This window comes from Sitophilus oryzae, unplaced genomic scaffold, assembly GCF_002938485.1.
Source record: "Sitophilus oryzae breed Bouriz unplaced genomic scaffold, Soryzae_2.0 scaffold_1508_pilon_pilon, whole genome shotgun sequence".
In the NCBI taxonomy this organism is placed as follows: domain Eukaryota; kingdom Metazoa; phylum Arthropoda; class Insecta; order Coleoptera; family Curculionidae; genus Sitophilus; species Sitophilus oryzae.
In genome coordinates, this window is record NW_022146179.1 from 1,083,463 (window position 1) to 1,107,790 (window position 24,328).

The 24,328-nt window shown below is 32.4% G+C and overlaps 2 protein-coding genes across 2 annotated transcripts; both read right to left on the bottom strand.

Annotated features, from left to right (window-relative positions):
- Positions 1-160: 160 nt before the first annotated feature.
- LOC115878367 (liver carboxylesterase 1) lies at positions 161-19,816 on the bottom strand. The gene is made up of 9 exons (XM_030894839.1): positions 19,545-19,816; positions 17,414-17,567; positions 17,282-17,346; positions 16,970-17,219; positions 6,433-6,605; positions 4,635-4,857; positions 2,654-2,926; positions 763-912; positions 161-712 (listed from the first exon to the last, which is right to left on the bottom strand). Exons 1-9 carry the CDS (start codon positions 19,785-19,787, stop codon positions 255-257), a joined length of 1,989 nt encoding a protein of 662 aa, XP_030750699.1. The 5' UTR covers positions 19,788-19,816; the 3' UTR covers positions 161-254.
- A 114-nt stretch (positions 19,817-19,930) lies between these two features.
- On the bottom strand, positions 19,931-21,543 carry LOC115878368 (general transcription factor IIE subunit 2). The gene is made up of 7 exons (XM_030894841.1): positions 21,365-21,543; positions 21,150-21,291; positions 20,985-21,089; positions 20,770-20,932; positions 20,507-20,707; positions 20,272-20,452; positions 19,931-20,219 (listed from the first exon to the last, which is right to left on the bottom strand). The coding sequence occupies exons 2-7, from the start codon at positions 21,209-21,211 to the stop codon at positions 20,053-20,055; spliced, it is 879 nt and encodes a 292-aa protein (XP_030750701.1). The 5' UTR covers positions 21,212-21,291; positions 21,365-21,543; the 3' UTR covers positions 19,931-20,052.
- Positions 21,544-24,328: the final 2,785 nt, after the last annotated feature.

The window sequence follows — 24,328 nt, forward strand, 5'->3', positions numbered from 1 at the left end:
ATATATATATATATATATATATATATATATATATATATATATATATATATATATATATATATATATATATATATATATATATATATATATATATATATATATATATATATATATATATATATATATATATATATATATATATATATATATATATATTAAAATTACATTCTAAGTATGTTATAATTTTTATCTGTTAGAGATGTATGATCTAAAATATAATTTATTATAAGGTAGTTTTTTTCCATATACTTTTTTTAACCGAAAATATTCAATCCTCCTTGTTTGGTCTGTTGACCTAAAATCCCACCAGTAGGATTATTGCCTCTGTTGTTCTTATTATACATCAAGTTTAACCCTGGTAGATCCGGTGTTAGTCCGATGGCGTTCAAGAATTGACATGAAGAACTTTTAAGTCTTTCTCCTATGTTGGTCCACAGCGCCATCTGACAGAAACGGAATTTGTTAGCTAGTTTTGGTTTCGGACCAATTTGAATGTAGTTGTTTTCTACACCGTTGAAAGATTGCGCCTTTTCACCATTTACTGTTATTTCTCCGTGACGGACAAAATCATTGATCATTCGAAGAAAAATGTTTCGAACTTTCACGTCATCATCGGTGGGTGTTTGGTATGGTAATGGATTGCCATCAATGTCTTGTGCATCGAAAAGATATGCTAGTTCGTCACCATGACCTACGATATTGTTGTTGTCGTCTAAAAATATTTTTTACTTAAAATTTTGAAGTAAATTTGTTGTTATATACCTGTTGAGCTGTTTCCAATCAAGGGCAGACCCTTTAAAAAACTAGAGCCCTTGTTCATTCTACCTGCATGCTCGAAGCTGTACAAAAAGGTTTGTGATCCTGCCCACAATTGTGCAGTGAGAAATGCCGGTACATTAAACAAGGCATCAGCTAAGAAAATTGAGTTGATTAATATGATTTAATTAATTATGTCTTTTTTATTCTAACTAAATCTCGTAACTAAATCACTCAGAGCAAGGGCGTCCGACATCTCATTTTTTTATATTTTTCGGGAGAGCGCGAGCGGTTTAAAGCTTCTTAGTACTTTTGTCTCAATACGAACCAAGATATATTGTGTGTTTCTTTAACAAAAAAGAAACACAACAGTGGCTTCAATATATTTTGGCTAGTATTAAAAAAAAGAACCCACCCGGCATTTCATCAGCCGACTATTTTTATTAAAATAAAAATAGTTTGGGTACCTAGGTCGACTCAGCCTTAAATGAGTACTTGGGATTCACAATCCTGAGGTAATAATAGGCGGTTGAAGCGTAGTGCTAGCCACATTACCTTCCTTGTATACCGAACGGCTCTAGTATGGCAAGCTGTACCTTGCTATTCCCAAGGCGTCAAACGCTATATACGGGAGCTATTATTATTATATTAAAAAAAAAGTCATAAAAGACTTTAAACCGCTGCGCTCTCATGAAAAATATCAAAAAATGAGTTACGCCACTTCGTGATATTGACGACGATATATGAATGAAAAATCAACTAATAATTTAAAGGGGATTTAGTTGAAACATATGTAATGTTTAGTAATACAGAAATGTATAAAAGTATATAAATATAATGATGAACAAAATTTGCGAATAAATTGTAACCTAAATAACTAAATAAATATTAGATAAACCTATTTAGCCTAAATAGGTTTATTTAAAGGTGCGTTCAAACAGGCTGCGCCGATTCGCGCCGCGCCGCGCAAGTAATTTTTTTAACATACTTTTGTGCGCGCTAAAAAAAATACACTTCAAAAGTACATGTTAAAAAAAAGTTTTGCGCGGCGAGGCGCGGAGCGGCGCAGCCCGTGTGAACGGACCTTAATATTTGGGTTAACTGAAATTTACACACTAACAAATACCTATATATCGTAATAACTTTTAAGCAAAAAAGTACTATTTACTCTACTTCAGAATTATTTTTAAAAAGTAGCTTCTAGGATTTATTGCAAATCTGTTGACTACTCCTTCGATAAATTTTGATTTTTTTAAAAGAAACTAGCTCTATGGATATTTAAAAGGCCATTGTAGATCTGAGCCATGTCTTTACCCTTCGCAAGGCGCTAAATGCTCTTTCAATCGAGCATGTGGTGGCTGGAAGAGTGAGACCTATTTTTATCGCTGTAGAAATTGCTGAAAAAAAGGTGGTTTCTTCCAACAAATAGAAATAACTTATGGTGTTATCATAAGTTTCACTTTCCATTCTGTTCTTCCAAATCTCGAACTAAGTTTCGCCATCTGCTCTCGCTTTAAGTTTTCAATGTTGCACTTTTTTGGTATATTCGAGAGAATCTGTCTAAATGAGCTTAAATTATGTTTTTTCATATTACTGGAGTGAAGTCCAAAGAAAGAAAAACATACGTCATTTTCGTCTGAAAAACGGGTATTCGACGACGAAATATGGAATATTTAATATTCAACAGTCCAAATATGGAATATACGAAGATCGACAATAGTACTCCTCCGCGGAGTTATATAAGATAATAATTTTGACTATTATAATACCAGTACCAGATTCCAGACGGTGGGAAGAAGTGCCCCCTCTTATCCCCCCTTGACGCCCTTGGCCAGAGTAATATTTGTTGCATAAATTAATCCTGCATTCGTGAAATAAGGTACAAAAATAAATTTACCTGTCACTTCTGCTATTTTATCCAGCTGTCCCTTAATATCGTTGCTCTTAACTTTGAGGTAATTATCAAAATTATTTGGCAAAACGTTCCTTAAAGAACCCAGCTCCAGTTTACCGTTTTTATCGACTATTCCTAGAGAAATATTGCCTAGAAGGCCATCCTTGCCCGTCAGTTTGTTCCAGACAACCATATTTTGTAATTCAGAGACTAAAACTTTGCTCAGAAAGTTTGGTATTGAGGACAGGCGTTTAACGATGTCTTCCTTAAAGTGTCCTTAAAAGCAGAACAAGTTTAACCGATTATACAACGCTAATCTAAGATACAACCCATAATACTTTGAAATCGACAACTAATAGGAGTATTAAATAGCCCTCATGTCTAAAACACACGTAGCGGTCGCCGGAGGCAGAGTTCCTACAGTGGAACCATTACGCGTTAAGAGTATTATAAATTATTTTAACAACAATACATTGAAAGCAATTCGAATTTAAACTCATTCGTGCAACTTTGTGTCGATTAATAGTCAGTTACTCGTTAGCAAACCCGTTCTCGTAGGAACCTTCGGCGACCGCCTATTTCAAAAAGACTCGGCCAATGATTTTTTGGGCTTTTAGTAGAAATATTGAAGATATACAGGGTGTGCCAGGCTGAGCGTGCATTAGAAGTTTCTAGAGAACTACAATAATATCTAGATCGGAGATTTTTTAAATAAATTGAGAATAAATTGTTTTTAAGTTATGTTAGATTTAGTTTTAAAGCGTATATTTTTCTAGATAACCAGTAGCCCATGACTTTGAACGACAAGTGATGTAAAACAATAGATCTGGCCATGTCATATTGTGACACTTTGTTCAAAAAGCAGTATGTTATCGATTATCATTGGCAAGCCAACTTTGCGCTGTTTTTTTTTTCGATCATAAGGTATATTATTAATATCAACTATTAGATATCACTAAAGAGCGAAAATACGAGATGTATTTTTATAAATACACTTTTTAAACTCTTAAGCAGGCAGGAAATTGAAATAATTCGTGTTCTGACAGATGGAAATAAATTGACTGACTGTTTGACACTTAATGTTAAAGGAAGCTAGATAAAATCAAGAAAAATATTTATTTTCAAACTAAACCTTAAATAACTTAAAAACGGTTTATTTTAGGTATAGGAACATGTATAGTCAAAAAGTAAGGAATTGAAAAGCCTTTTCACTAGTGAAATGCCTATATACCGATTTCCATTTGAAAAAAATTATTTATGATAAATTTTTAATCGCTCAATTCCACGACAGCTGCGGCCGTTATTATATGACCTTTGAACAATTTAATTTTTGAAATAGATGGCCCTCTCTTTATGTCACAGTGGCTATTGTAATCACTAAATTTGACTTTTAGGCTATACATCTTTTTTTGACAGGTAGTTTTTTTCGTCCAAAAATTTTAAATATTTTTTTTCTCAAAAACGATTAAGGGTGTAGTCTTTGGTTAAGGTTAGGTATAGAGTGTTATAGTCAATATTCATAGAATTTTACAGAGAATTTATGTATGTCATAAAAAATGGGGGCACCCGTTTAAAATAAGAAAGTTGTTGTCAACTTCCGGTATTTCCGGAAGTGCCACCATATTGAAAATATTTTAATCGATAGTTCTCGTAAAACAATGATGTGCAAAAAATCTCCGATCTAGATATTGTGGTTCTCTAGAAACTAATAATGCACGCTCAGCCGGGGACACTCTGTATTCCTCCTTAAAAAATATATGTCACTGAATGTGCCTATCTGCCATTTTAATTCATTATTAAAATTTAGAGTATTTAGAAAAAATGTTTTATATAACATAACTATAAAATCAATCAGAATCTAGTCGTGTAGCCCTTCTGTGACGTCGATAACTGTTTATGTTGGCACCAGGTGTGCAGTCACTAGGTATGATATTTTCTAAGGATCGAATTGAATAAGAAAAACTGTGCAGGCTTTTTATCTTACCATTCACAGCCTTCTTAGTTTCGTCTTTTGTGACTCCTGTGAGTAAAGGTATATGAGGGTTGCTCCTTTTGTACATCGACTCTACAGGATCATATTCAATGAAACCTGGCAATGATCTATCGTCATTGGTACCCTCAGCAACTGGTCTAGCACCCGTTCTGCCATTCATACCAGAAACAAAACCGTCGTTTTGCAGTTTGTTGAATTCAATATTTGAATCTTTCTATAAAAAAGAATCTGCCTATACTGCCGTATTAAGGAAAAACGCCATAACTATGTAATAATAATATGTGCATTATAAACATAAATGTATTCTCAACTAAATGACAAGCAAAAATACCTAAGTACCGTATGATCGAAAAAAAAACGGCGTCAGCGATGGCTATGAAATGAAGGTCGCTGTAATTTTATATGTAAATTTATATGGGAAATGTCATCGATCGTCATTTCCAAGCCAACTGGGCGTCAGTTTTTCTTTCGATCATACGGTATAAATCTGATGGTTATATCCCTAGATCATATATATTTACGTGGATAAGTAAATTACTATGGAAACTGTCGCAAACATATCAACGACTTCCATTTATCTTCTTTTTTTGTTGCACACGCGGTGCTTCTATTTTATCTATCCTAGTGGAGGGCCTATCGTCCGCGCGCCAAATTTGAACATTAATTTTAAAAATTTAATTTGTAAAATGCTTATATTTGCACAATAAATTGAATGTTTACTGTCACAAAAATTAAATTATACAAAAAATACATTTAGCCACTCCGTACGAATGTCAATATTCTTAGGAAATCTAACTAGAAAGTATGCATGTGGCTTAATATAAATAAAAGAACAACTGAATACTTTACTTGTCTCTGAAAAGATAATTCGGAGACCTTTATATTAGAACTTTTACACACTAAACACTTTCTAGTGTTTACTTTATTCGATATGAAATGACACTCTGAATAGAATGGCATATCATATGGCAACTTTTGACATTTTCGCTTAAAAAATCGTATTTTAAATTTCAATCTAGAATGTCATGGCTGTATTAAAAACACTAATTTTAATCAAGATACCTTGGAAAAATAAATTTGATCGTCTACTGTTTTTAGTGTCTTGTCCTGACCAGTTAAAAGATGCTCAAATCATATTACAGTTGAGGGTTGGAACCATAGGTTGGAACCTTTGGTGTTACACAGCAAAATAAAAACACTAAATCACCACAATACACCAAAACACTTTTACTATTACACTGGACGCGCGTTTCGCCAACCATGTTAGCATCATCAGCAGATGATTATAAACTAAAATAATACTTTAGTTTATAATCATCTGCTGATGATGCTAACATGGTTAGCGAAAAGCGCGTCCAGTGTAAAAGTAAAAGTATATACTATTACACTGGACGCGCGTTTCGCTAACCATGTTAGCATCATCAGCAGATGATTATAAACTAAAATAATACTTTAGTTTATAATCATCTGCTGATGATGCTAACATGGTTAGCGAAACGCGCGTCCAGTGTAAAAGTAAAAGTGTTTTGGTGTATTGTGGTGATTTAGTGTTTTTATTTTGCAAATCATATTTTTAATCAAATTTCAATTTTTTCAAATGGAACGAGGATTGCTAAATGCCATATTTAAAAAAAGCATCTTTTACGAATAATTTGGTTTGGCAAATGTTAAAATCGCAATCGCAGGTTACCAATCGCAGTTACATTTGCGATTGGAGAATCGCAGTTTTGCACATCTCTAGTTTTTTCCTTAACACGGTTGTATTATAGTTCTTTGTTCTTTGCCTTACTTTAATTATCAGATCCGCCGGCACCTGTTGCAGGCATCTGACCATGGTGATATCATTCTGGGTAGGGCATCCGTTTTCCTCTGCTATTTCGCGAGCTGTATTAACAGGAGCGTTGTCAACTGCCCAACGAGAAACGGCAGTACCTGACATGGCTATTACTGCACTGGGCATACCTAGAAGACCATCATATATATGATAGGGTTATACACTTTTTAGTAGTACACAAAATTAAGTTCTTGGAAAAACATATCGTTGCATGGTATAGTCTTGTTGTCATTTCAGTCGATTTCAACAAATTCCGACCGCGGCGCTTCAACGACAAAGATCAGAAATTATCAATATATATAGTTCACGCCGCCGCGCCGCCGCCGTGTCTTATTGATCACATTAAAATAATATTGAAATAGAGTGGTTTTGTCATAATATTTAAGTATTTTAGTTTTTTGCTAGTGCAGTTATTAGCCCCCCATACATTAACATATAAGTTGGACCGATATGATCCGTCCGAATTGTATCGGCGAACTAGGCTCGGCACATACCAAAACTCTCGGCATTTTTGAGCTCGAATTTCGCTCACCGACTTTATAGCCCGATTAGATTTGCCTGATTAAATCGTGTTGTTAATGGAACAAAATTTGACGTTTTATAACAGATTTGATCTGGCTCGCGATCTTTTGGAAGTTCTGAAAGATTTAACCAGCGGTCTTAGATTTACTCGGCATATTTGTACTCAGTGAGTTGTAAAAATGAATAACAATCGTAGAAGACGCGCTATAACTTTTTTTGAAACAAACTCCCGATTAGCGTCGGGTATTGTTTTCCTACAATACTCAACGAACCTCTCATATGATTTGTTTTTTAAATTTTTGTTCATGTACTCTTCGCATTTTACTTGCCACAAACATGGATAGCTTTGGTAAATGTTTATGAATTCTGTTAAAAATTCTTTGGACAAGTAACGTGAGTCGGCAGACATTATTTTTAATTATTTGATCCAAATTCAAAATTCAAAACTCAACTAAGTACTAAGTTCGAAGACTTGATACGCGTCGCAAAACAGCCAAATATAATTTGACGGGTTTAAACCTGTGATATCATCATGATATCATCTGTGGGCGATAGTGCACGGCCTGATTCGGCTCGGTTCGCCACATACACACGAAGTTTTATCCGCGTATTTGGCTCGTGCCATATCAAATTGGTTAAGTTATCCGCTGGTGTATGGGGGGCTATTGAGACTATAAAACACTCAGGTACGAGGTACGAGGTTTGTGTGATTTGTAGAATAATAAGTGAAAGAGTTCGAACTAGGCGTCGCACACTGGTCGATTTTCGTCGAAACGTGGCAAAAAATATTTTGCAATAAGAAAATAACCTGAACTTTAAAAATATGTGTTTTTTAATTAATTTGGTCAACAAATTTTAGCATGCACAGGGTGTTCACAGTTAAATGGACCCCTCCTAATTAACAACTTTTTAATTTGACGTTTGGGAAAAAAGTATTCAACATAAAAGTTTAATGCTTCAATGGATTTTATTAAAAAAATATTTTCACTTATATTCATTTTGGTTACACAGGGTTGAAAATTCATAAAAACCCACACTTGCTGGATTCAGAGTTCCGTAGCCGTAAGACGTAAGCCGTATCGTTAAGACGTAAGGGATATCGACCTTCACAATCACATGATTGCGTTCATAGATCTCCGTATGCCGTAAGCCGTATGCCTTAAGACGTAAGAAATGAACCAATTACTTACGTCGGGACCTCCGTTACGTCTTATCGAATCGGGTGTTGTCGGCTAGGTTCGGTGGTACTCGGTAGCCATTTCTACAACTTTTATAAAATATTTCACAGATATTTCACTTCGGCAACGAAAATATAATTGTCCGTGTCCATTTTAGTTCAATTAAATTAATAATAACAAAATAAATAAGGAGTATTATAGTTTTATTCACAACATTCACAGCCCAAACAACAACATAACCTATTAAAAACGGTAGTGCGCACGCTTACGATGAAGTTATCGTTACGTCTTACGGCAACTGTGAATGGCTTTCCTTGCGTCTTAAGTCTTACGGCTAACGATACGGCTTACGTCTTACGGCTACGGAACTCTGAATCCAGCAAAAACTTGATCCAAATTTAAAAAAAATAAAAACTAAAATTATTTTAGAATTTTCAAAATTTTGGCAGGCCGCCATTTTGTTTGGGAAAGTGACAGTGATTTTAATTAATTTAATTTAAAATTTGGTCATACATTAAGAATGAACAGACCTTTCATTTAAGATATAACTTAACCTTTTTTTATTTAGTTTTTTCAAAATAGCGTCCAGCTATCTTTTTGACATTTAACATAAAAAATATGTCAAAAGATAGTCGTTTTGGTATTATATGTGTATGCAATATTTTAACGCGATATACAACATGGGTTTAAAAAATTAAAGAGGGGCTTCATTATTTACTTGTAAAGTGTGTTTTAAGCCCCATACTCACACTTCGCTCCTTCCTCGCGTTCCTTCGTCCCTTCGCTTCCTTCCTTCGTCCATTCGATGCTTGGAAATTAGTCAGTTATGCAACAACATACCACAAAATATTTTTAATATAGCAGCTACATGTTTAATACGAAATATCTAGTAACCTCTAAAATTTTTAAAAAATCCGAAAGGCGCATAATTTTTATTTTATAAAACTGCAATTCTTTGTCGTGTCAAAAATAAAAACTGAATTTTAATAATATATTTTTTTTAATAAATCCGAATATTTCAGTATCATGTACAAGGTATATCAGTATGAATGTACAAGGCGAGTCAACAATAGAGTAAAGTTTATTATGTAATTTATATCGAAACCATGAAATATGGCATACTAATTAAACGTTAATGATGTCAATCCCCATTTCTTCAGATATCTTTGTAAAGGCATCATACACATTATTTCTATTTTTTTATTTTTGTCGCTACGATTACATAAATATGGACATGCATTTTTCACAAATAGACAGTATTGTTTTTTTCTTCCATTTTTTAGACTATTGTGTGTGAATTACTTTTATATCGACTGGCGATTGCTAGATGTACAGGATGTCCCATTTGTGTGTGTTTTATGGGGTTTCTGGTTTCTGAGTAGAGATAAAAAGATGCTGTTTTCACATCATTGTTCTACTTATTACGAAACTAAATATGCTATATAAGAAATAACTTTGAACTAAGAAGGCTAGGATAAATATGTATTTATCCTAGCCTTCTTAGTTCAAAGTTATTTCTTATTTCTTTCTTTTACTTTTTAATTAGTAGAAATTTTTGCATTTTTCGATAACCTTTGTATCTCGATTATCTTATAACTTATCGAAAAGGTGAAAAGGGTCAGTAATGGGCGGTGGGTAAGTACCCAATTTGTAGATAAATAAAATCTGGGTATATATGTATATACCTGTAGATTTAGATGAACATCCTAATGTTAATAAAAGGAGTTTCCGACGACCGCATAGTAAATACCCGGTATAAAACCGGGAATAGAAATATACCAATATATAATATCTACAATATATATAAGAAATATTGTAGATATACTCGTATTCCTGATATTACTGGTATTATATCGGGTATTTACTATGCGGTCGTTGGAAATACCTTTTATAAAATTAGACTGTTCATCTAAATGTACAGGTATATACCGGATACCCTGATTTTTTGTTTTGTTCTACCCATTGAGTACTTACCCACCGCCCGTGTCTCGTTTTTCAGGTAGAATCTTTGAATAAGAAGACTAAGGAAGGAGCATATCAAAAATCTTAGGTACACCGCGATGGGCCTCAAATATGGCCGACTTAAAATCCGGTTTATCAGTGTCGTTCTAATTTTATTTAAAAAATGTAAAACTATGATGTAGGGTAGACGTGGGGTAGACTCAATAATTTGTTGTTTTATTTTACGTTGTGAATAAATGTTGGTAGTTATTAAAATTGTTATAAAAATATATAATTCTAATAAAAATAGATAAGTTATAATAAGTATTTATTAACACAAACATCCGATACGCTACTGAAGCAGGTAAGTCAAATTAACGTATCTAAATTCTTTGACATCTAATCTTTGACAAGTAACAAATAAAAGCTAAAAATGCAAGAAAAATATATAATTTAGTTAATTTAAGTGAATTTCATAAATGATCGGTTTACTACACGTATGTATATTATATAGTCACTTACTAGCGAAAAGTTGTTCCATTATTTCACTCAATTTTTGCCGAGATCTACCGCACGCTACACAACCAACTATTTTAGAGTCTTTTTCGATAAATCGCGATAGTGTCACTGTTAATTTAAGTTCTGCCACAATTTCCATCTAGATTTACTACCTTTATACAACTATCAGTAGTAGAATAAATAATAAATAACATAAAATAAGCTCCGTAAAGACTGACAAATCCACAAAATTTCAAATCAAATTCAAATGTGTCAAATGAATCGTCAAACAGAACTGTCAAGGATCCCCACCCTAGAGAGCTTTTATGGTGGCTTTTCCGTCCACCATGCATGAATACATGGATAGCATTATGCTCCTTCCTTAGTCTTCTTATTCAAAGGGTAGAATGGCAGTGACGAAAGTGGTTTTTCGTTGGGAGCTGTCTATTTCGAAAAATGACTCAAACTTATGTTCTTTTTTTAAACAGGACACTCTATATATTATTTTTTATTTTATTTGCCTTGTTATGAGCTTTCGAAAATTATAATATACTCTATATTTATTTATTTAGGTACTGCTAAACTGCTAAACGGCTCTTATTTTATTTAACTTAATTTTACCAGATAATTTTGCTTTGCATCGTGATATATTACACGGAAACTACACGGAAACTGAACTTGTGCTGCTTTTAAATAACATGCCAATAACCAACATTTTACGTCGAATAAATTAGTTGATTGTTTTGATTACCTAATTTAAACCGGCCGACTATGTAATAAAGTTAAATAATGAATTTTACCCCGTTTATGAAAATATGTATTTTAGAAAGCTCGTAACAAGAAAAATAAAATAATATACAAAATATCGTCTTTAAAAAAACATATAAGTTTTAGTCAATTTAAAAAAAGACAGATTCCAACGAAGAAATAGTTACGTCACTGCATTCTACGTGAAAAACTGTACGGGAGACCGTTTTCACCTTTTCGATAAGTTATGATACAAAGGGGATCGAAAAATGCAATAATTTCAGATTCGCCCTGTATTTTAGGAAGTAAGAGAGCTAGGACATATCTGTATGTAGCATCTCTAGTTTCATAAAAAAGTAACAGCGTAATGTGAAAACCGCATCTTTGTATTTCGACTCATAAACGAGAAACCCTGCAAAACACACGAAAATGGGACGCCCTGTACAGACGTACTGCCAAATCAAGAAATCAACTACGAATGAAATCCAAGATCGATTTATATATTTTTTTGTGTTCGTGATAATTCCTTTGCTACTTCCTCCAAAAACCGACAGTACGTTAAAGGAGCGTTTCGAGGAAGTAAACGGACGAAGTAGCGTTTTGACGAAGGAGGAAGGAACACACAGTCGCATAAAATCGACATTTTCCCATAGTAAATATATGATTTTTGGATGAAGGGGCGCGAGGAAGGAACGAAGTGAAGTAGCGAAGAGTGAGTATGGGGCTTTAAGTTTATGACAAAATGCGCAAATATGCGCAAAAAAACTTTTTACAGCCTATAAGGTAGATAATTATATAAGGGGAAAAAAATATATTTATAATGGGAAATGAGGGGAACAGTAATAAAATCGATTTAAAACTACGTAAAATCGTGAAAAATAAATGCGAAAGTACATTCTCCATTTCTTTGCATAATTCTTTATCCAAAATCAAATAAAAAGTACATATTTTTACTTAAATATTAAATACATACCTCCAGAATTATCATTCATGGTAAAAAATACTTTTCCAAAATTACAGAATACTAAAAACCGTAATAAAAATTTAACAAATTATGTTTAATGTTTATTAACACAATGGTATTCCAAGTGACAGTTTGTTTTGAAATTGTTGTCAAGTAACAAGACGACACTTTTTCAACTTTTTTTCATAGCCAACTTGTTTTTTGGTGTTTTGCCTGTACATTTGAAACATTTCTGACAGGGTAATTTGAAACTGGTTTTTATTACTTTTTGCCGCATTTCGCCGAAAATCGACCAGCGTGCGTCGTGTTGTGTCGTGACAATTTAAAATGTTAATAAAACTGCCGAAAAAATGTTAACGCGTAAAGGAAAGCGTAATTAAGGCGTTGTTAGGGGCAATACCATTCAATAACTCAACTTTCCCAGATATTACCTCTCCCGAAACAACATTGTATAGCTTCATAGTTTCTCACACCGATTTGATCAATAGAAAAAATGGATTCAAGTAGTTCGACGAAACAAATGAGTAAACAAAGTGCATAGTCAAAAAATTAAATAGACATATACAGGGTGCGTCTCAAAAGTGGCTCACCCCCTATAACTTTTTTATTTTTTCAGATTAAAAAACGAGATTTGGTTATATAACATAAATTAGGATTGATAGACGTATTCAATAATTGTTTTCGGTCACTTCCTGTTTCACCGGAAATGAATACAACTTTTGATTTTTAAATGGCACCCTCGGTATTTTCTTACTTTATTCGATAGAAAATGACGCTCATAGACTAATGTCATATACTAGAGATAGATTGGACACTGATATAAAACAAATGGGTTGGTCATTTAGAGCCACCTGGTGATCCGGAAGAAACTAATGGAGAGTTTTGGCATAACATAATTTTAGCGTTCCGTTACTTATTAACGCTAACTAACACGGTATCGTTATTCAAGCGCAAAATTATTCCTTGTAAAATATAAAATAATAAATATAGATTTTTTACTGCCATTTTATGTTTTATTAGATCATTAGAAGTGTAACATAATTAAAACTAAATTAAAATACATACATACATTTTAAACACCAACAATAGAGCACATAGCGCCTATTTCATGATTTAATAAATAAATTATAATATAGCAAAAATATTATAGACTACTAATTATAACTGTTACTAAAAATACTATACATTACCAACTATGTACTTACTTATTTATGATTAAACTATTTTTTTTTAATTTGGTTCATAAATTTTTCATTTCTAAAATGTCAAAATGACTTTAATAAAAAAGTTTTAGTATCTAACACGAAAACGATGATCGACTCTAAATATCAGAATGCACAAACTAATAAAAACACAAACTATAAACACAAATCACTGAAATCACCGAACTTTGCGACAAATCAGGAATATCTGAATTAATAATTATTTAAATAATGATTATGTAATGATTTAAAATTAACTTGACTGATCACCAACATTTTGTCAACTAGACAAAAACTAGACCATAGACAATAGTCAACATAGGGACTGTCATGTCATCTTCATATATAAATTAGAAACCTGTACTTTAATGTCTTTTGCGCCGCCTGGCGATGCGGAAGAAACTAAATTTGGAGTTCTATAAAATTACCATTGAGTGTCTAGGGCATGATGACGCTCTCAATAGAATGACATATCATATGTTAATTTTTGACATCTTCGCATATGGTTTATTTAAAATTGTAACATGGCGGTTCATAATAATAATCTGACTCGAAATACCAAGTGTGTGATGCCAAATTATTCATAAAAAATGCTTTTTCCAAATAAGCTAATGAGCCACCCTTGTTCCGTTTGAAAAAAATGAGATATGAATAAAAATACGATTTAGACATCTTATAACGGGTCCGGACAAGACAGGAGAGAATTAGAAAGAAGTCATTAGACACTCAAATCTATTTTTCCAAGGCTCCTTGATTAAAAATTACACTCTAGATTGAAATTTAAAATACGATTTTTTTTAAACTAATAAGTCAGAAGTTGACATAGAATATTCTATTCAGAGTGTCATTTTCTATCGAATAAATTAAAAATATACCGGCGATGTCATTTAAAGACCAAAAGTTTTAGCCATTTCCGGTGAAACAGGAAGTGACCAAAAACAACTAAATACGTCAATCAATTTTAATTTATGTCATATACTAACATACCAAATCTCGTTTTTTTATTAAAGAAAATAAAAAAGTTTATAGGGGTGAGCCACTTTTGAGATGCACCCGGTACTATGAGAGGATAAAATATAATTTGCAATATTAATGATATACTTTTTTTAATCAACTAGTTATTAAATGTTTTATGAACATATTCTAAAATTATAATTACGTACCTTTAAAAATTTTTGTTATAGCTGACAGTAGCCTCAATTATGCCCACTAGCAAAACCGGTGATTAAAACTATGCTCGCTACCGTAGTTGAACTCATTTAAAAAGTTTTTTTTATCTCGAATAATAAATTATAATACAAGTCAGACTTTCTGAAGATATCAAAATATTGAGCGCGTTCAGAGACGGTCAGCATCTGAGTGGCTGGGTAAGCAAATTCTCTAAACGATCTATTCTGACGAACCGCAACAGTCAGCCGCTGTGCAAAATTCTCAGGGGTAAATATTTAGGATGAGACAAGTCAGCCTTGATCTATTTCCTTATCTGTGGTCAACTAATGTAAAATAACTTCAATTTTCTCAGTTTATTGTTTATTTTTTATGGTTTGTTGAAGTTTATAGTCAATCGTAGCCGTAGTTAATCGAATCTTTACAAAATAGGAGATATTGGTTATCAAAAAAGTTACAAAGCAGTAGGTTAATCTAAAACGTTCGAAGACAGTTGTAAATAGAGATCGAAGAAGTTGAAGAAATAAAGAAAATTCAACTTGATTTCCATCTCAAGTCGAATTTTCTGAATACAACGAAAATAAAGAAAAAATACTACTTTCTGAAAAAATCTAAATCAGCAAAATAACTTTTTATTCTAATTATACTGTCAGATCGAAAAAAAATGCGCCCAGTTGGCTTAGAAATGACGATCGTTAACGTCCCTTTTAAGAAGTAATCTTACATAAAACTACACCTCTCTCTCTCTTCAGTAATTTTATTTGTACCATCGAAAAAAATGCGTAAAAGGTGACTTGGTTGAACTGCCAGTTCCTGTTATTTTAAGTTATTTTGTTTAATTTGCTCTGTTTAGGTGCATAGGTAAAATTATTTATAAACTGTTATTTCTTAGAAATTTAATGTTTAATACTGTATTGTCAAATAATATATTTTCAAAAATAATTTAAAAGAAATTATTAAATGATCAGCCAGTAATAATTCATTTTTCAAAGTAATTTTTATTCTAAAGACTAAAGATCGATTATAGACCGATTTGAAGACGATTTATTTATATTTCTCTCAAATTTTTACAGTAGACAAAGAGCGCATGAGACAGCTACTGTTTCTTGTTCTTTTTGCTGATTTTTGCCGTTTAAGGAATATCGTAAAATGCCATAAATCAATTGTCAGCGAAATTCTACGCTGCATGTCAGCGGCTGTGATCCCTGAACGCGCCCATTTACTCTTTTATTTTTATTTTTAGAATTTTCACAAATTATACTTCCTAACACTTTTAGAATAATTTAATAAATTTTTCGCATACTCGCTATTTAAACCGGTGTATATGTATATGCTAGTTTTTTACGATATTATCCGATGGTGGCCGGGCACCGGCGGAGAATGCACCAAGTCTGTACAAGAAAAAGTGACCAACTCCATTATTAACAAATGAAGAGCACAGGGGAAAAACGATGTGTGTCCAAAAACGATAAATGTTCAGGAGAGCGTTTTTTTTAATTCAAATTACGCGTAGATTTTGAAAAGGAAGAAGGATTTTTTTGTGGAAGAAGAAAAACATTATGCATTAAAATCAAATTAGCAAAAAATGCACTTGCATCGTTTTTGCCGTGTGCTCTTCAAATGTATTATTTACGTGTATTTTATGTTTTTTTTATGTATGGACTTGAACAATTGTGTAATATCATAATATGGAGCTTAGTTACAAAAAATTTTGTTGATCAATATTTTTTTGTAAAAATATATGATGTTTTAAATATAATATTGTAAAAAAATTAAATTAAAGAAAAATTTGTATACCGACGATATATACCTTTAGCAATCTTTGAAAGAGTAACTAATAAAGCACTGCTGGCCCCAGTATCGTGGCCCATAACGGCAATTATCAATAATAATATAATTAATATATAATTTTTAATAAAGCACTTTGGTGGGAATCCCCACAAAATGATTCCCACCAAAGTGCTTTATTAAAAATTCGGAAAATTAAAAGTAATTTTTTTTAAAAAAATGGATATTTAAAAAATAAAAAATTATTATTTTTGGAATTTTTAAATGCTATAGCTCCATATCATGTTCATAATAGGTTTTATAATATTCCATTAAAACCATGGAGGCTTTAAAAAGACCTTTCAGTCTCCGTAATTAAAAATGTAGAATCAGCAAAATAATAAATTTTGTTGATCAATATTTTTTTGTAAAAATATATGATGTTTTAAATATAATATTATAAAAAAATTAAATTAAAGACAAATTTGTATACCGACGATATATACCTTTAGCAATCTTTGAAAGAGTAACTAATAAAGCACTGCTGGCCCCAGTATCGTGGCCCATAACGACAATTTTGTGGGGATTCCCACCAAAGAATCCAATGTAATTTCGCACCCACTGAACTGCCAAAGCCATATCCCACAAGGCAACATTTCCAGGCATGTGTTTTGAACCTGTGCTCAGGAAGCCAAGAGATCCCAAACGATACTGAATGGATACTACTACTAGACGCTGACCTACGAGATGTCTCACCTAAAATTAATATAGTTTTAATCTAAAAGATTTGTTTTTGTTGCGAATATTTTTTGAGTTACCCCATACTGTGAGGCTGATCCGTATCGGAATCCGCCTCCGTGAATCCATACTATTACAGGAAGGCCTACAAATATTTGGAATCCAGTAATATGACCTAAAATACTACAAAAAAAAAATAGAAGACATGATACCTTCTGTCCCTGAAGGCAGGTCTGGAGTGAATACATTCAAAGAAAGGCAATCCTCGCTACCAATTACTCTGTTTCTACCTGGTAGAGGTTGTATACAGGGCGGTGAAAAAGTAGTGGCATTTACCTCGCCTTCTAAAAACTTTTGCTTGGGTCTCTAAAAACTCATACAAATAATACTTATATCTAACAAATGGTTTTTAAATTTAACTTTACATTTATGTACAGGGTCGCTGGTATGTATGGAAACGGTCGATTGTTGTGTAAAATATACGCGGTAAGTTAAATATAAAATAGAAAACAAATTTCTTGCAGTATAGGTATATAATAAAATTATATAAGGATTCTTGCCACTTAACTGCTGATATAGAAATTTAATTCAACGCTGTGTTTGTCATAATGTGGATCAACCTGCTCTCACTACCGGTTTCGCAGCCCTACTCCATCATCAGGTGAGCCTGGGCAGATTCACAAAATGACAACCACAGCGCAGAGATAGTTAATTCCGACTTGTCGGAAAGTATCGGTTATATGTATATTAAGTCCCGATCGGGAGATAGCGGCCTGCGTGCAATGGTAGTATTTTCGTACCACTGAGGCGCAACTATCGATAGTAAAAGGACGGTAAATGGCTTTTTTTCAGGCAGGCCAAATTATAAAATAGAAAACAAATTTCTTGCAGTATAGGTATATAATAAAATAAAACCGGTAGTGAGAACAGATTGATCCACATTATGACGTAGAATTAAATTTCTATATCAGCAGTTAAGTGGCAAGAATCCTTATATAATTTTATTATACCTATACTGCAAGAAATTTATTTTCTATTTTATAATTTGACTTGCCTGAAAAAAAGCCTTTTACCATCCTTTTACTATCGATAGTTGCGCCTTGGTGGTACGAAAGTACTACCATTTGCTGTCCTCCGTTCGCGAACTTCAAGTTCCAGTGCTTTACGCCCTGGGCTACTCGAGAACGGTTCTGAAAGGAGCTGTGCGCAATAGCCTGGTGCCTTCATATGGCGCGGAACAGTTCTGAACTTTATGACTCAATTGAATGGAGTGAGTGATTTTATGTCTATTGGCAAGTAATAAATTTAAGTATACAGGGTCAGTCATAAAGTCGTGGCACATTAAAGTTTTTTTTTAAATATAACCCCCTGTTATTATTGCAAATTTCAATTCTTCCTTCAATTCTAAGCAAAAATAGAGCGACACAGAATGTACATTAAACCAACCGTTTCCGAGTTATTGACTTTTGAAAATATCACTTAAACAATTCAATTTAAATAATTTCGATGTGTTCGGTTTAATAAGGGTTTAATTTAACGATGCTATTCTGTAGAAACTGTGATACTTAATAATATTTGACATTAGTTTTCAAGTTATAGCATTTAAAGATGTATAAAATGAGATTACATCAAGTCTGGAAATTAAAGTACGTCTACTGGATCTGCGTCTAGGAAAGGAATGCGGACAAAAAACATTCAAATAAATACGCGGAATAAACAGCAATATATTTCGAGAGTTCACTTGGACTTGACGAGTATGTCAACGCAGAGCACTCCGCCCACTCATTTCATTGGCTACATGCAAATTCAAATTTGTCGATTTTTTATTGATGGGGCGCATCCTCTAATTTTTTACGAGAAACGATTCTTTTCCCCCTTTACGGATGCCCCGTAGCTACAGAACGGATAGACGTAATGTACAAAATCTTCGTTTAACATTTCAAACCCAAAACTCGATATCTCGGAAAGGGTTAAATTTAGGTACTTTATGTGTATTAGAATTTTTGCTTAAAATTGAAGGAAGAATTGAAATATCCAATAATATACCATTTAAAAAAATGAATCTTTGAGATGCCACGACTTTATGACCGACCCTGTATACTTAAATTTATTACTTACAGTTGTACAAATATAGGAAGAGACTTGGGGATAGCACCGGTCGCGTGTTATTTTATATTTCTCACGTCTCTAGCTATACTTGTTAAAAGTTGTTAAACATTTAAAAACCCTATAACTTTTATATTTAACTTTTTGCGGGACCTCGTATACTTTGCCCAATAATCAACCGTTTCCATACATATCAGCGACCCTGTATAACGTCAAAAACTAAAATATTCCACATACCAAAAATCGATCGGATTTTATTGGTGGCTCAGCATATCTAATGCCTTTAAAAACATAATGGGGAAAATCTCGAACTCCTGTTATTTTAGCAGCTTTTCCATTGAATCTTATGTAAACAACAGGGTCGTCATATGGAGGATAATTTGCAGGGGAGCCACCGACAATTCTTCGCACTCTGTGATGCACAGGTACATCACACAAAACTATTTTTATAATAAGGAGAAAGAAAAATGGTATAAACATTTTAATTTACACTAATAAATAACTTGATTTATATACATGTCTCCAATTTTATATAAAATATACACCGGAAACTAAAGTTCATATCACTATACACACCCACAACTAGTTACATTATCTTAAATATTGGACAAACACAATTTATTATACTCTTTATTAATGTGTTTATACTGTTTATTTTATATTTATTAGGTTTACTAGTCAAATTATTATTTTTTAAAGTAAAAAATATCAAAATTACATATGGAATAACATCAAACATCACAAATTAGATATTGTTTTTTTGAGTTAAAGTATTATCATCATAAGTCTCAAGCACATCTGCCAAATGCTCATTGTCTCTTGGCTTTTTGAACACCTTTTTTCGCTGTGTTGCCTTCTTACGTTTGATAGCTACAGGCTTTTTGGGGCCATGATCTTGCATAGACCTTATACCTTTAAACAATTTACTTAAATATTTATTTCTTATATATCACATGATTTTTACCTTGTTTGTCCAAATACTCTTCAATTTTTTGATCATCCATAGCATCTACTGCTACTGATCGCCACAGTTTTTGAAATTCTTCATCTATAGGCAATTGGGCAGTTCTATCATTATAAAATAAAACTTTTTTCTTGTCAATAGGCCTGGTAATAAAAATTATTTCATTTTGATTAGTTAAAATCTAAAAAAAGTGTGTGGTCAAATGCATTGGTAAATTATAAGTTTATTTACATACTTTTAATGCTTTCTCACAATGAGGTAGAGACTCTTGCACATCTTCTAATAACACACCACCAAGACCCTTTAAATCCTGCTGTTTAAGCAGTTTTAACAAACTTTTTCGATCTTTTAACTTGTAAGTAGCTTTGAAAATGTACTTTCCATCTGGAGTAACCTCAATTTTAGGATTATTAGTCAACGCTTCACTCTGTAACCACTATAACAAATAATGAAATAAATTGCATACATCTATTATAGTAATTAATAGAAAAATATCACTTGTTTGACTTTGTTTCCAACATCTAATTGGTTGGTTTCATCAAGTATTTCTTCTAAACTTAAAGGATATGACTCCCCATCCTGGTTTCTTTGTTTCATATGCTTCACAATCTTTGCTAACACCCCAAAACGATACTGAGTGCTACCAGTAGATGTCTTGTATCTAAAATATTTGTTCATATTAAATTGCGTTAAAGAAAAACACATTTTCTTACGAACTGATATCAATTTTAGGAACAGAACTAGTAATAGTTGGTTTGGTTTTTCTCTTTTCATCTCGAAGAGTCTCAGATTTGGTATCTAATTTTTTCTTTTCAACTCTAAAATTAAATAAATATAAAAAAGGCAACTGTCTCAGCCTGTAATTTTTAAATACGTACGTGGGTGTTATTAGAGCTCTTTTTTTAAACAATTCACGCTCTTTTAGTAGTGCTGGATCCATATTTACTTTCAAATTTCAAAATGAACTATATAATTTTATATACACATAGAGTTGTTGGTACCCCGAGTTGTTTTTTGCACCTAGGTGTATTTAAGAAAATTACTGTTTGTTAAATTCTTATAAATTTTTAAAATATTATGTTGTAGGCCATACCTGTAGACCATAGAGAAATATAAAACAAATTTAATAATAATTGTTACTGTATGCTATGGACTGTATGCTGTAGACATGCTGTAGACCATCTGTAGACCTTTCTGTAGACGGTCAAGGGTAGACGCATGGTAGACGCACAGGTAGACGGTAGGCTGTGAAGTAGGTTACTTTCATGATACAAAGAATACAAGGTATGATATTGCGCAGGTTGGTCACTACGTCACAGGTGATAAACGGCACCATTGGTCGGCAAGCTCTGCGCGCCAATTTTAAATTGTCAAACAGATTGTGTCATCTGTGAAATTTGATTGTGTCAAAATGTGAAAATAATTTTTCAAATGTCAAGCTCGATGTCAAAACATAACTTTTGGGGTTATGTCCTAATTCTTCCCTATTTTAGGTCTTTTTTTTTTTTTTTTTTTTTTTTTTTTTTTTTTTTTTTTTTGTATGGCGAATGACGTCACAGGTGGTATGCGCAAACTTAACAAAATTGGAGCCGCTATCGATCATACCTTGTTTTTCTTTGAGTACTATGGGGTTACTATCGTTAATCATCGTATCTGGATAGTTAGGACGGTGACATGCCTGAGCACGATGGGAGTAGGCCAATAGGGCAAGAGTAAAGGTGAAAATGGACCATAGAAGTGAGGATATATTAAAATACGCAACCAACCGTCATTGAACCGTCCAATCAGATCAAAGGAGTAATCGTCGTAGATCGTGCGTTATCGATAATGTTCGGTGCCTGGAGAAAATTGACAATTGACAAGAGAATTGGAGGTGGCGGTATTCGTCCTACGGGGTATTTGTCCTACCAACCGAACGTCACTTCGGGCATGTTCGGTAGTCCTAAAAATTCCTGTTTCAGGAATTTTGTCCTGGCTAACGTACTAAATCTGTTTTTTTTTTTTTTTTTTTTTTTTTTTTTTTTTTTTTTGGAAAATTTGACCAAGATTAACCTCAGAAAAGGTTTAAAATTATAATTTTAAACTTTTTTTTTTTTCATAAAATAATGTTATGAAATAATGTAATAGACATGGATATAAAATAATCCGGAAATATTTACAATACAAGCACTAAACAAATAAGGGTGATAGCAACACGAATTACTTTGATAATGTGTTTTTTTATATAAGAATACGTCTACATGGGTTGAATCTCAGGTGTGTATCTAGATAATATGTATTCAAACAAAGCTGTAAAAACGATTAAAACAATTTTTAGAAAAATATTTTTTTTTTTTTTTTTTTCGTGAAAATAAATTAGCCGTGATTTGCGGAAAAAATGTTCTTAATTTTTTTTTTTATATTTTGCATAGAAAAGTCTGCATTATGTGATATTGTTTTAATTGCAAGATCGTAGCTTACAAAAATTCATTCTTCAGGAAACAGCACGGGCATGTATTAGGCATAATAAGTAATTATAAAAATATGAACAAAAATGAGATGGTTTAAAAGAGTGAAAATTATTAAAGGTTGAGAGAATCTGAAACTCAAAGGAAAACTGATTAAAAACTGATAAATAAGTACCGTTAAACTGGAAAAGCAAACTAGTAAGTATTTATTATGAATCTATTCACTATACAACATTGTGGTATTTTACCGAAAATGTAATTCTTTTGAAAATTACAGCTATGCGCATAATACAAAAGACGATTTACCTTCTTTAAAACCATAAGGCATATGATATATGAGATAGGTAGGTATGTACCATGGGGTAGGTACAAATAGTGATTCGAAAAAAAAAAACGGCGGTCAGTTGGCTTATGAAATGAAGATCGGTGTCTTTTATATGTAAAATTATATAGGGTAATATTGTCAGGAATGTCATTTCCAAGCCAACTGGACGCCGTTTTTTTCGACTATATGAAGAACATAAGTGGTCAGCCTTCCTAGACCAACTGACCATTATATTATACTTCTAGGCACAAGGCATATCGGCCAAGCCCTTAGGTTGGTGTTTACCGCGTGTAGGTTGTGAATCGCTAGGTGAATCTGGTCGGTAGATAGAAAAAATATAAAATATTTATTCATCAACCAACACTTTAATTCTGATGATTTCATATGCATTCAATACCAAGTTCAATACATCTGATTGTAATAAGCATATGGCCAATCATCTCTTCATAATACATGAAAAACGTTCATATCTTGTGTATCACATAGCACATTTAAGAGGACTGATCCTATAAAGGCATTTATTTTTGTTTTTTTATAACCTTCGTAACTCTTTTTTGTAGTTTATTGATATTAAGCTCTAGGATAAAAAACCTGCTTAGACAGAACAAGGGTATTTTTGAATACTTTATTTAGAAAGTGCTTGTCAAGGACAATGTATGATGAGGAGTACAGGAATACTTGACGTAGGGAGAGAGGGGAGACTTCAGGATCCCTTCGGGAAATTTAGATGATGCGCGTAAAACTCGGGATTAGTCTGAACATTAAAGCATAAGGTCTCTTTCCATACATGTTGCAAGTTTTTATAAATTTTTTTTTTAAAAAAATAGAAATCAATATAACAGAAATCAATATAGGTTTACATTCTTATTTTACAGCGTGTTGACCGACTCTCATACACACAAAATCGGCAACCCAAGGCCTGAATGCCACCTCTAGTTATACCTATTTCTATGTAATAAATATTTTTTTAAGTAATATTTATTTGTATTATTAACTTCTAGATTAAAATATTTTTAATCAGTCTGAGAATCAATATAATTTAATTTTTAAAAAATTAAATTTTTTTGATTAAAAGCAAAAATGGATTTAATTTAGTTATGTCAAAATATATAAGTTAATGTATTTTTTAAGAAAACTCTGTATTTTAAATTGCAAAAGCTGATAAGAATTTCAAAATTTTTTTTTCAAAACTAAAAAAAAAGTATCGATCTGAATTAATTTTTTCAAATATACCAAGAAAAAAATATCTATCTTAAAGTTGCAGCTGTGGTTGCAATACTCTGTA

What these genes read in the sequence shown, in the direction of transcription:
- LOC115878367 (XM_030894839.1), bottom strand. Translation starts at nt 19,787, where the DNA reads ATGTTTATACCATTTTTCTTTCTCCTTATTATAAAAATAGTTTTGTGT. An exon ending in TAAAATCCGATCGATTTTTG is followed by an intron (nt 17,568 to 19,544) that starts GTATGTGGAATA and finishes ATGAGTTTTTAG; the next exon opens with AGACCCAAGCAAAAGTTTTT. An exon ending in CGGCGGATCTGATAATTAAA is followed by an intron (nt 4,858 to 6,432) that starts GTAAGGCAAAGA and finishes TCTTTTTTATAG; the next exon opens with AAAGATTCAAATATTGAATT.
- LOC115878368 (XM_030894841.1), bottom strand. Translation starts at nt 21,211, where the DNA reads ATGGATCCAGCACTACTAAAAGAGCGTGAATTGTTTAAAAAAAGAGCT. An exon ending in AGAGCTCTAATAACACCCAC is followed by an intron (nt 21,090 to 21,149) that starts GTACGTATTTAA and finishes ATTTAATTTTAG; the next exon opens with AGTTGAAAAGAAAAAATTAG. An exon ending in AGAGTATTTGGACAAACAAG is followed by an intron (nt 20,220 to 20,271) that starts GTAAAAATCATG and finishes AATTGTTTAAAG; the next exon opens with GTATAAGGTCTATGCAAGAT.